Source organism: Protopterus annectens, chromosome 12.part0 (genome assembly GCF_019279795.1).
Source record: "Protopterus annectens isolate FY-2018-M chromosome 12.part0, PAN1.0, whole genome shotgun sequence".
Taxonomy (NCBI): domain Eukaryota; kingdom Metazoa; phylum Chordata; order Ceratodontiformes; family Protopteridae; genus Protopterus; species Protopterus annectens.
The window spans coordinates 993,865,228-993,878,910 of NC_056746.1; the positions used below are offsets into that span (position 1 = coordinate 993,865,228).

The following is a 13,683-nucleotide window of genomic DNA, read 5'->3' on the forward strand; positions in this document are numbered from 1 at the left end:
TTTGTAGGACTTCTAAATTACCCAACGGTTGTTGTTTAGCGGAATCCCCGCCTTGCAAGACAGATTCTGTAAGCTTTCCTACTAGTTCCAACAACCGATTGACGTCAGATTGTAGCAACGTTACTTCGGAACGCAAAGACAGATATTCCTCTCTACTCAGTGAAGCCCCAGTAGGATCCGTGTCCGCCATAGTACAACCAATAAAGATATAAACAAGGTCAATAAACTTGAATAACCAAAAGCAAAAACAGATCCTCGGACTTGACCAGAGAAGAAGATAATCCAGCAGTAATGTAAAATCTGTTTAATGAGAATTAATAATACTTGATATTGTTCATACACAGAACTCAGTTCCACATGGTTAAGCGCTTTCATCTGAAACCCTCAGACTTCATCAGAACAATTTAGCTCCTTAATTACTAAATATTTATACCAATTTTGGCGCCAAAAATAAAAATTAATACGTATAATAACTTATAAACTATGTGTTATTGAAACAATTAAAAACAATGCTGTAATATTACAATTTATGCACTTCTAATATTATAATACAATATAAATAACATATTTCACTGTACTCACTAAAATGCAGCTGGATGCAGCTAAATGGCCAGGGTTAAATGACTACATAAATTTAAGTAGTGTTTTAAAACTAAGAAGAGCTAAGTTATAGCATACAGCATTTAGTAAGAGATTATCAACATTACTTATTTGTATCAAATTATTTGTATTTTATATTTATATTTATTGTGAGTATAGGGAATATAATCTATGTAACAACGTTTGAACACTTAATACTTGATTATTATTTTTATTTTTAATTCTTGTATTTTTAACATTTGATTTTTATCTATTACTATTTATTGCTCACATCATTTATTTGTGGTACCCCATTGTAATATTTATTGCACACTAAACAGTGTTATAAGAATCAATCACTACAAATGTGGTTTCATTGGACATTAACATATAACAATATTTATTTATTTATACATGAATGCTTTGATTTTCAAATGACATATCTTTTAAATAACATATTGTTCAACTACAACATATTTAACAAAAGGTATTTTATTTAGGATTTTATGTATTTCATACAACATCTTGCTCTTTAATTTTAAATTGGTCACCAATTAATTTTAATTGTAACTTGACTGGTTTTAATTAACGAAGCACATGATCTCATTAAGAGACTTACAAATAAGGTTGTTCTACCCTGCATTTTTATCTTGATAAAGCTCAGTATTGCACTGAGCGAAAGCGCTTGAGAGAAGGATTTGGAGAAATTTATGTTGTGTGTTTTAGAGAAGGACTTGGAGAAATTTATGTTGTGTGTTTGAATAAACTTTTTGTGGAGATTACCTTTGGCTTCATCGCTGTTTCTTGCTGCTCTTCACTGCCTTGGATTATACTTTCCTCTTCAAGAATCCTACTGTGGATCCAGAGACTATTTCCCAAGGACCAAAGACTGCTGCCAAAAGCCTTACTCCCCTCTGATAGAGATTCCAGGGCCTTGGACAGATGGGGTAAGAAGGTATACACTTCTGCTACTTTGGCCATTAGGTCCTTAAATTGCCAGTTTCATATGTTCAAGTATCATCAGCATATTATGGGACTACTTAAACAGAAAATGATGTTGATTCCTGACTGTGCTGAACACAAGGAATTGCCAGACTTAATGCATTCTGCTGAACAAGTTGGTAAACCTACTTTGCAATGTGGTTTTGACTCTTAAGCATCTTGCAGGGCTGCTGTCACTGGGTCTGTACTTAGAAGGCATGCTTGGCTTAAGGAGCAAAACTTGCCAGATCATGTTAAAGCTAAATTACTGGATGCTGTCTTAAACCAAGACCGCCCGTTTGGCAACAAAGCAGAAGAAGTCCTTAAAGATGGAGGAAAAAGCTAAATCTATGCAAACTTTTAAAGATTTCCTGCAAGTACAGCCTCCCAGATTTAGTAGGCATTGGCCTTCTAAGAATTGGTCCTTTCCAGCTTCTTTCAGGCCTTCTCAGTCCAAATCCAGGAACAGCAGACCACCTAAGTTACAGTCTCAGGCTACACACAGACCTAAGCAGTGGGGGGCTCCCACTTCCAATGCTAGAAGTAGTAAGACACTCCCCTATGGAAAATTGTCACAATGACCTAACCGTCACCCTTCCAAGCCCTGCTCAACTGCCTGCTCCCTTTGGAGGAAAGCTTGCCCTGCCTGCAAAAACTGGGAACTCATTACACAGGGCAAATGGGTTTTAAGTATAGTTTTCCAAGTATATAGATTCCACTTCCACACCTTACCAAGCCCAAACAGTTGGCCAGACCTACCCCCAAATCAGTGGGCAGAGGCTCAACAGCAGGTTCTCTCTCTTCTAAGTATCAGGGCTATTCAACCTGTCCCAGCAGAAGAAAGGGGACAATGTTTTTACTCGAGACTTTTCCTGGTACCCAGAAAAGACCGCTCCTGGTGTCCTATCCTGGACCACTCTATTCTAAACACCTTTTTGGTAATCCCAAAATTCAAAATGCTAACATTTCAACAGCTGCTTCCTGTGCTAGGCAAAGATGCCTGATTGGCAACTTTAGACTTAAAGGAAGCTTACCTGCACATTCCAATAGGGGAATCTTGCAGGAAATACCTACGCTTCAGAGCAGGCTCCATGCACTATCAGTTTTCTGCACTTCCCTTTGGCTTATCTACTGTGCCCAGGGTATTCACAAAGTGTCTAGCTCCAGCCATTGCATTTTGCAGGCAGAGAAATATTCAAATATACCCATACCTGGACGATTGTCTAATTCAGGCAGAAAGCCAGAACATGCTATTAAAACATCTGGCATTTGTAAAGAAACTTCTAACCTTGCTGGGGTACACCATAAATGAAAATAAATCTCATCTAGTACCCTGCCAGCAGATTGTATTCCAGGGAGCAGGCTTGAACACAACTTCCCAGCGGGCTTACCTCACGCCAGAGAAACAAGTTTATTTGACAGCCTATTTCAAACTACTGGCCACAAAGACCCAGCTATCTGCAAGGAAAGTTCTGCAAGCCCTGGGGTTCATGGCCTCTTGCATTCTACTAATTCCATAAGCAAGACTGCATATGAGGAAACTACAATGGTATCTAAAAAGCCTATGGTGTCAACATTCTCAGGACCTGGAATCAATGATTCCTATCATTCCTTGTATAAAGACAGAGTTCCTTTAGTGGGCAGAGGCCTGTCACCTCAACAAGGGGCTCCCTTTCTATGTACCCCCTGCCACCCAAACCCTGACTAGAGACGCATCAGACTATGCATGGGGGGCTCACTTGACAGGGGCAGTGCATTCAGGGCAAATGGAACCAGAGTCAGATGCACTTGAATATCAACCAAAAAGAAATGTTAGCTGTACAGAATTCCCTGACAGTCTTCAAGGACCACATCCTTCCAGGACAATTATTGGTAAAGACAGACAACACCACAGTTATGTGGTACATAAACAAGCAGGGGGGAACCCACTCTTACCCTCTCTGCAGATTAGCCATGGCTCTGTGGAACACAGTCTTGAGCTACCAAGTGCACCTACAAGCTCAGTTACTGCCAGGCAAGCTAAATTTACTGACAGACTACCTAAGCAGAAATCTCATGGACCCACACAAATGGAAACTGGAACCAAAAATATTCAACCTCTTGAGGAACAAATGGGGGACTCCAGAGATAGACCTGTTTGCCTCCCCCCAGAACTACCAGTTGGACAAATTCTGCACAAGGGCTCCCTACAGCCAGGCTTGAAATGTGGATGCCCTGTCCTTTACCTGAGAAAGCCTCTCGGTTTATGCCTTTCCCCCTCTGCCTCTTCTCTCGAAGGTTCTACTAAAGATCAAACAGGACAAACCAAGGACAACTCTTATTGCACCAGACTAGCCTCACCAGCACTGGTACCCCCTCCTGCGCAGCATGATTCTGCCAGATCCATGGCACCTGCCTCAGACACCTTCCCTGCTGTTCCACCAGGCAGGCCAGATTCTGCATCCTCAGCTTCAAACCGTGACTCTTGCAGCCTGGCTAATTCCTTGAGCTCTCCAGTAGCTTCCCTCAGTAAGCCGGTGCTAGAGGTCATTCTAGAAGCAAGGAGACCTAGTACTAGAAAATCGTATTCTGAAAAGTGGAAAATATACTGTTCCTGGAGCCAGACCCAGGGTATGGGCACTACGGTGCCCAGTTTACCTCATATTCTTCAGTACTTAACAGAAGTGCTCCACAAGGGTCTATCCTTCTCGTCAATTAAAATGCATGCCTCTCCAATTTCAGCACATTATAATACTGAACCACCCCTCTTCTCTCACCCCCTGTTTCAATTCCTCAGTGGGGCTAAAAATGTAAGACTCCCCAGGTGAGCCCCTACTCCAGCCTTGGACCTTAATTTTGTTTTGGAAAAGCTCACTCTCCGTCCATTTGAACCAGCTGCAACTGCAGAGTTGAAATTCCTTTCTTGGAAAACAGCCTTCCTTGTAGCCATCACTTCAGCAAGAATCCTATCTGAATTACAGGCCCCCATGGCAGTGGAGCCCTTCATTATCTTCCATGCAGACAGGGTTTCCCTCAGGACCAATGTTTCCTTTATGCCCAGGGTGGTGTCTAGTGTGGCCCTAAATCAGTCCATTCATTTGCCTACCCTTTTCCCTAATCCACAAAACAAAGGAGAATGAATTCTGCACTCTTTGGATGTGCATAGATAACTTAGATTTTATTTGGACAGGACTAAGCCTCTCAGAAAATTTGAACAGCTGCTAGTTGGCTTTGTTGCAGGGGCAGATGGGAAGGCCATTTCAAAGGAAACCTTATCTAAATGGATAGCCCATTGCATTCATTTTTGCTATAAGCACCATGGAAAAGATACCCCACAGGGGATAAGATCACATTCTACCAGGGCTGCATCTCCTCTACAGCCTTTCTCAGAGGGGTCCCTACTAGGGACATCCTAGAAGCTGCTACCTGGAGCTCTGTTCATACCTTCACCAAGCATTAACACATGCCTATTTTTTTCTAAATCCAGAGCTGATTTTGCCACTGCAGTTTTGCAGGGCGTAATAGCTTGTCATAATGCTTTCTAACTTCCTCCTCCCTTCCTTAGCTTTGAGAATCTACCCAAATGTAATGACTGCAAGGGTGAAACACGAAGAACATAGTACAGTTGTGTACACTTACCATAAATGTAGATGTTCGAGTTTATTCACTGTTGCAGTCCTGGTTACCCTCTCTCCAGCCCCCTGACTTCTCTTGGCTCAACCTTTCCTTCTTGTTTGGTGTATTTGAGCTTTCTGGTGTATTTGCTTTTTGTTGGAGGTGTACCATAACATATAATTGCTTCCTATTATGGGGGCACCTGACATCTGGGGCAAGAAAAACTGATGTAATGGTGTTGGCTGCATGTTTTATACCCCTGACGACCTGACGTTATGGAAGAAGAGAGAGTATCCAACGCAGTAATCCAAGACTTTGGCATTCAGGCCGGCTGAGGGCTACCTGCAGGCAGATAACCCAAATGTAATGACTGTAACAGTGAATACACTTGAACATCTACATTTATGGTAAGTGTACACAACTGTACTTTTCCCTTCCTCCAGCCCCCTGGCTTTCTCTATCTTTCTACCTCTCCTCTCTGTGGCCATTCCTAATGGCATTGGTATTTACTTTTTACTGATGGTGGTCCCCACCATATACTAGCTTTCTGTTTGGGGGCTCCTGCCATTTGGGGCAAGAAGAACTGATGTAATGGCGTCGGCTGCCTGTTTTGTACCCCTGACCACCTGACGTCATGGATGAAGCAACAGCATCCGACGCAGAAATCCTAAGACTCTGGTATTCAGGCCTACTGAGGGCTACCTGCAGGCAGATAACCCAAATGTGATGACTGCAACAGTGGATACACTCGAACTTCTACATTTATGGTAAGTGTACACAACTGTACTTTATCAGTTTATATGGTGTGCAGGGTCAGAATCCCCATCAAACTTATTAATTAGCTTCTTTGTTTAGTATCGTAAAACCAAGTGTTACCAGCACTGATATTACACTGTTTTCATTTAAAATTATTAGGAAGGGACCATTACTACTGTAGTTCACTCAATAATTGTACATACCATGAAAAATGTTTGTGACCAACAGTAGAAGGAAACATAGTTTTATGTAGTTCTTTAACAGTGGGAATTGTCTTGGGATGATAACAATAGTATTGTTTCTAGTTTGTCTTAATTAGATGTAAAATAGGAAAACCAAAGTTAAGTCTTCAGTTTACCAGCAAAGTGATTTAATCCTTTTTTTTATGCCATACTGCACATTTCCTGCTTTCAAATGTCAGTCTTGGTATTGAAAAGTGGACAATAAATCAAAGAAGAGAGGTTCATTCAGAAAGAAAAGGGAAAAACAAGTGTATGAAATTGATCTTTGTAAAGATGTGCAGGAATGATATGTATTGTTTTCCTCTCTTTCAGCATTACTGTCCGTTACTGTACTGAACTACATCCTGTCAATAGCGGCTGTAGTCCTTTTCTTCATTTTCTACACTAAGCCCGGTGACTGTGCTCTGAACAAGTTCTTCATTAGTTTTAATATGATCCTTTGTATTGCTGTATCTGTGACATCAGTACTACCAAAAGTGCAAGTAAGTCTGGTTAACTCTTAGAAGTGACACTAACTGGTATGTTTTATGTCTCACTAATTCCACTGCTTTGTGGCTTTTTTCTTATTTCAGCAGGATTTCAGATGAGGAATAAAATAATTGGACCCTTCAATAGCTTTGTGTCCGGCATTGAACTGCATTTTATATGTTATCGTACTAAGATATGAGGGTAGAGTTGCTGTAGTGAGAATAAGGCAGACAAACAGCAACAGTACTCGCAGAGGTGGGAAGTTTGCTTCTTTCTTTGGGGTACTCATTCTCACTTGGAGCTGTCCTTTGTAGCAAGAAGTGAGGAGACAATCCACCATTCTACCCCTTACCCATATCTGTGCTTGTTGTAGTGTTAGTCATTTATATATCACTGTTTGATGTAAAGCCGCTGGAGTGAACCATTTTCTAAAACAGACTTCTGTAGTCCATCTTGGGTGAATACATGGACAGAGAAGCTTTAAGAAACAGCAAAGTTTGCCTGGGGAACTCTTCTTCTTTTTTTTCCCTCATAGTAGTTAAACATCCAGGACTACACTTTTTACTTCCTGTTCATAGTCATGAATGTAGGTGGTGGTGTCCCTGTCCTTCCAGTATGTGGAAGGAACATAGAAAATGCAGAATAACTAGCATTCATTAACATTAGATATGCATGCATACATGTAGACAAGCACACACATGCACTGTCCACATCTGTGTCTTGAGGACTGAGGTAGTTGCCTAACTCTGCGGGTACTGGCTTGAACAAGAGAGCCTGTTTGTGTGGGAGTCCTGAAAGCACTGGTCCGAAATAACACCTGATGCCCAAACCAAGTCTCTATACGAGTCACATGGATGCCTGGCATGGGTTGCTTAACATCAGTGAGTGTAAATGTAGTGTTTTCAGCCAGTGTTGTACTTGTTTGTTGGGTACAAAATGGAGTCCTGCATCCATCTTGTAATTTGAGATGACTTCCTGTAGTATATGGAACTGAGACGTGACTAAAGTTTTTGTTGTAATATTCATATATATTAACCCCTACCCTCCAAAAAAAATTCTGGATGTATCCTTCTTATGTTTTGGATATCAGAATTTGCTGTGCGTGTTGTTTTCTTCTGTACTTTATTTTATTTCTTGGGCAGTGATCTCAGTGGCTGTAAAACAATAAAGTAAAAAATAAATAAATAAAAATAAAACATGATCAGTACTTGCATGACTCAGAACAGCTGTTCGGTGTCCACAGCCTTAAGTGGCTGCTTTGTTGGTGCCATCAGCTTTAGAAAATGTTTGTCATGACTTTGATAGAATGCATTGGTTATAGTATCATCAGTGTTTGAGGAGATTATACCAATGCATGCTGAGTCTTAATGCAGTATATTTTTATAAGGTTTTAAAGTTTTATACACATGACTCTATAATAAGCCATACTGTCAAAAGAGACATTGTCCACTGTTTTCTTAGAGCTTTCCTTTAAAGTTTCATTATGTTGCCTGTCAAAGGTACAGTTCTAAAAGGATTATTATTGAAAATCCTGTAAAAGTAATTTTCTTTGGAGAAAGTGCACATGCGTATTTCTAAAGCTGTGATATTTTTATTATGTATCAATATTTCTTTGTGATTTCATTTTTTATGAAAGATTTTATTGATTGCAGTTTTACTAATAGTGTTAATCAGCAATGGAAGCCTTCAGTATTAACAAATTTTGCCCATATAAATTATAGTAAACAGTTGTAAGTAGTAAACTGTATATACTATTTACACTGAATGCTCTTGTCACCAAGTTAAATTAATACAAACCAGGATGTTCATTTGAGATAAAGTCAGCTGTCAGTTAAACTCCGAGTTCTTATCAGTTGTATTTTGGACCAAGTATAGGAAGTAGCAGTCTTAGATGTTGATCTTTGCTTCTTGATTTCAGTTTCTTTTGGTAGTGTGCTTTTTATAAGAAGCAAGAAATCTTCAAACTGAGGTGAGCCCTTGCTTTTTCACTTTTCTTGTAATGGTCTTTCTAGCCATTGTCTTAATAGTCCATAAAATATAGCACTGATGATGTTTCAGATTTTGTGGAATAGGAGCTTTACACAATGCTGTATTTTCTGAAAGGAAAAATGTCGACAATATGACTTGTTAAATGTGTACATATATGTACTGTATCACAGTAGTCATTTAACACTCCCTAATCATGCAAGAAGTTTCCAGTCTGCTATAAGATTTAAGATTGTGTCTCCAGTGGTTCAGCGTATTATTCGTATACGTTTTTGCTGCTATCTTTGAAGTCTAGAATGCTGCAAGTTTTTTGCAAGTAGGTAATGCATTGAAATGCACCTCCAGTAAACTTTAGCATAGCTAGTTTGCTGTCATCAGTGATGTTGGTTTCTTTATTCTGCAGTATAAATTTCCAGTCTTTCATTGATTGCTTCTTAATACAGTCTTGTACAATTCCAACAAAAATACAATGGGGTATATATGTATATATGTATATGTATATATGTATATATGTGTATATATATATATATATATATATATATATATATATATATATATATATATATAATCTCCCTAAATCTTCTAGACTTTGCTGCATATTTGGATCTTTGCCTGGAAGTGTTTACTTAGATATTTTTATACCACAAGTAGACTCCAAAGAATTTTTCCTCTGGTAGATAGCAAATATTGGAGATGTGACAGCAAGAAAGAGGTGGCTGGGAACATATTTTTTGGGAGTGTAATGAACTGGTAGACTTTAGGGATGTCAGATGCTGGGTGAGCGGATTGGATTGACTGTAGAGATTATTTTTTTTTTTGAGCTATGATGCAGAATCGGAATTGCCTAGACATATTAAAGCCTTGTTGAGTCTAATTATGGTGGCTGCCAAAAAAAGCAATTCCTAGAAAATGGAAATCAAACTCTAGACAACTTTACTAAAAGTAGTAAATATAGTAACATAGATAAAACAACTGGAATTGAGATCTTTAGAACAGGGAAGGGGCAAGCTACATAGGAAAAAATGAGAATTGTGGGAGTAATATATGCAGAGAAGGAAAGAGGTTTAAGAGGCAGCATTTGAATGAGCCATATAATGCTTAACTGACCGTGACTAGATAGATTATGTGAGGTATAATGTTTCCATCTACAGTTTCAGTGGTGTCTATGATGTATAATATTTGCAACAAGTGGTGTCATTTTGTTTTTCATTTATATCAGTGTAAGATTGTCATATGTGATAATTTAACAAAGATGTTTATTTAAAAAAATATAAACATTACTAGAAAAAAAAAGTCTTGTACAGTTCTGGTAATATAAATGAATAGGATTTTTTATTAAACACAGTTTAACATAAGTAATCAATCATTTTGGAAATTTCTTTGATTTTCTATAATTACTTTATTGAATATTTCTTGACCGTGTGGTTCTAAAAAAACTTCAAACAAAATAGTTTGTTTTTTTTAAACACTAACTTACCAGCCCATAAAATATTTTTCATTGAATTGACCCTTTTATGCAAATTTGAGCTCACTAAAAATCCTTTTGATGTAGAGAAGGGAGTATATGTGCTAAATTAGTTTTTAGTTATCTGTATATGCCATAATATTTTTGATTTTTTTAAGGTATTGTTAATATATGTTGAGTTTCTCAGTGAGTGTAATCTCTTATGTAGTTATACTAAAAACTAGTGTAGCCTATTTAAATGTTTAGGTTATTATGATAATGCTTGAATTCTGACCGAATTTCTTCAATTTCAGTCTATAATTTTTTTTTTGTTTGTACTGTTAATTTTCCTGATATGGATTGATCTTGCTAGTACTTTCCCATCTTTAAGTTATACATTCCTCTTCTCATTGCTTAAATGGAACTCTTTAAGTTTTCTAAAGCTGTCTTATGTGATGGTATATTTTCATATTCCTTATTCAAAGCTTTTATTTAAATACAATCAACCAAGCTTTATTTAAATGCAATCAATCAAGAACAAAGCTGAATTCCAGTGCTGGTAGAAACACAAAACTAAGAACAGCAAAAACCACCAAATTGTCAGCCACCAAAACAGTTGTAGGAAACGTTTAATAGAAAAACATTAAAATTATCCACATTTAAGTGCTTGCGTCTTTTTGTTACCAAGACATCATCAGAGCACTTCTCAAACTAGCTCCATTTTAAAATGACGCAAATATTGACACGCTTCTAAAGCAAACCAGTCATCACAAATTAGTGATGTAATCAGTAAAGAAAAAAGAAAAAAAAATTCTTAAAGTGAACATAGACTCAGTTGAGTTGTGTAAGTATCCCACACGCAAAGAAAGTAATGTTATTAGCCCCACTGAACAATGCTAACAAGATTCTATGAAAAAAGTTTATACAATGCTTTATGCATAAATAACACTGAAATACCAACAATGTCCCTAAAGTTAAGGCACCTCAACATAATCTACTTGCTCGTCTTTTAAGCTCACTACTGATTGAAATATTCTCATTTAAACCAGGAAGGTTTGTAGCATCCAGCCTGAATTGCCAGTATATTTCATGGTGAAGCACCTTGCTCTGCCAATCGCCTGCAAAAAAGTGTTTATTTGTTCCAAAACAAAGAAAGTAAACTTTATGAAACCAGTACAAACCATGGCATGCCTGGTGGCTAAGGCACTCTTACCATCTTTACAGTGAATACTGTAAAGATGTTTATAAATACGCTAGTTTGAAGTGTTTTTGTTTTACCCACATAAAAAGCTGGGCACATTGCACAGGTAGTGATGTAAATAACTCTCTGGGAAGAACAGTTGAATTTTCCATCATGTCTAGCCGTATCAATTTGCCCTAGTAAAGGGCCTTTGCAGAGTGTATTAATGTAGGGGCATTTATGGCAATGCCTACATTTCTTAGTGGATGAAACTCTAGCACGGTGGTCATTGGACTTCTCCAAAAGGGATTTTATGTTCCATTTATTTTTGTATGTAAAAAAAATGGTAATGTAGGGGAAAAGGTTTTTGGTGCTTTTGTCACTTTGCATCAAGCACCAATCCTTGTGTAAAATCTCTGTAATGTCCTTGACATTCAGTGTATAGTGCAGAACCACGTTGCTATGACCCTTACTATCAAAATGATTGTCCTTTCTTACTACTTGACGTAACCCACTCCTGATAATTGGGGCATCTGTGTGTTTCCTCTCAGCCCATATTTCATCTCTTATGGAATCAAAGAGGAGAGGGGTGTATCTACGATCCAGAAATATGGATCGCAACTTCTCAAATTGCTCCAGGCACTCTGCGTCTTCTGACGTCAAATGGGAAGCCTTTTTGTATTTGCTCTTGACCACACCCTTCTGATAGAGGGGGTGGCAGCTGGTAAAGAAATGTATTACAGTAAGTTGTCTTCCTGTAGATGCTAGATGAAAACTCTTGGTTGGCACCTTTTCTGACGTCGACATCAAGATAATTAATTCTATCAAGCTTGCATAGATAGGTAATCTTAAGAAAGGAAGTACTAGCTTGAAGTTGGAAAATAAAATCATCCAGCTCCTCCACAGTGCCTTGCCAAATGATCAGTAAGTCATCGGGGCAAAATAACCAACACACCTACTGAAAAAGGGAAGTTTAAAGAGTGTTTTCAATTCCCACCTCAAAAGGTCATTAAATATAGGGGCAGACATGACTCCCATGGCCACTCCAAAGGCCTGCTTGTAATATTCACCCTCGAACGTCAAAAAGTTGTGACCAAGCACCACGTCCATAAATTCAGTGACTAAATCAGCATCAGTCTCAGAGAGCAAAGCAAATTGCTTTACAGTCTCAACAAACCACTCAAGTCCCACATCATGCGGTGTTACTGAAAACAAACTCTGTATACTACACTTAAGTAAGAGAAATTAGTCTTTAGCTGGAATTACCTTGACTTTGCTTAAAAGATCCCACGAATCTCTTGTGCGTGTAAAAGAGGAAAAATATTTTCAAGTTTCTTGTCTGTAAATAATTTGGTGTTTTTTGCTGTTTTTATTTAAATGCTTTTTTCCTGTAAATCTAATAATTCTTCACCTCGTTGTTTGTTTTTTCTCCTTCTGTACCATGAAACCATCCTGCCATATATGTATACTTTCAATTACTCACATGTAGTTAATATAGTCATCTCATTACTGATATTCTCTAAAGTATCTGTTTCTTTAAAAAGCCCTGTTTTAATTAAATAAGCTTCTAATCTAGTCATTAAAACTATCTTTTTTAATTTGATTATTTTACAAAAAAGGTACTGATAGCCCATGGAATTATTTTCAGTTTTTGAATTTTACTTTTGAGATCCTGTAAAAAACATGTTTATCTATTCTTGATTGAGTACAAAAAGCCTGAGAACAGTGAAAGTGCAGTAGAGATTCAGCATCTTAGTAAAAAGGAATCTGTTAATCCTAACATTTCCCTCCAGTTTTTGAATGTATTTGCAGTAGCTTATAATAATCATCATTGGATCAGTGCTGCAGTTGCCTTAGCTATATGGGTTATGTCCTGCTAAGATAACAGCCAGCCAGCCAGCTTCCAAAGCTAAATGGCACCTACAGAGCTTTCCTGCTTCCAGCTTTTGAGGACTGACAGCCAGCTAATACTTTAGCATTGCTGGGCAGGTAAGTTCCCTTTTGGGGAAAACCTCCCACTTTTTATTTTTCTGACAGAAAGTGAAGTTCTGTGTATTTTTTTTAAAACAAGAAACATCTTTATTGAATTATCACTTAAGATGTAGGCAGTCAGACATTTATATAAATGAAAGCAAACCTTATTGACATTTTCAGTTGCAAACATTATACATCACATGTAATCTTCTGTACAGTCATTGTCAGTTAAACATTACATAGCTTATTCAATTCCTGCCTTCCCTTAAACCTCACTTCTCTTCCAAAACATATCTAGTCATCGGAGCCATTGTCTAGTAGATGAGCCTTAAAGCCTCCTTTCTGGCTTCATCTGCTTGGTTGTCTTGTTCAGTCATGAGTTTAAGACTCGTGGAATTGGAGCAGCTGATGAGGTATTTTTTTGCAGCCACAGATGCAGTTAGGACTCGTGCCCCTCTGCTTCAGGGACTTGACTAGAA

The 13,683-nt window shown here is 38.0% G+C and overlaps 1 protein-coding gene across 1 annotated transcript in view; it reads left to right on the forward strand.

Annotated features, from left to right (window-relative positions):
- The window catches only part of LOC122816928 (serine incorporator 1-like), a 583,434-nt gene that overhangs the window by 255,930 nt on the left and 313,821 nt on the right, over window positions 1-13,683 (forward strand). Inside the window, exon 6 of the mRNA XM_044090011.1 lies at window positions 6,465-6,634. Coding sequence (XP_043945946.1) covers window positions 6,465-6,634 — 170 coding nt within the window. The remainder of the gene's footprint in view (window positions 1-6,464; window positions 6,635-13,683) is intronic.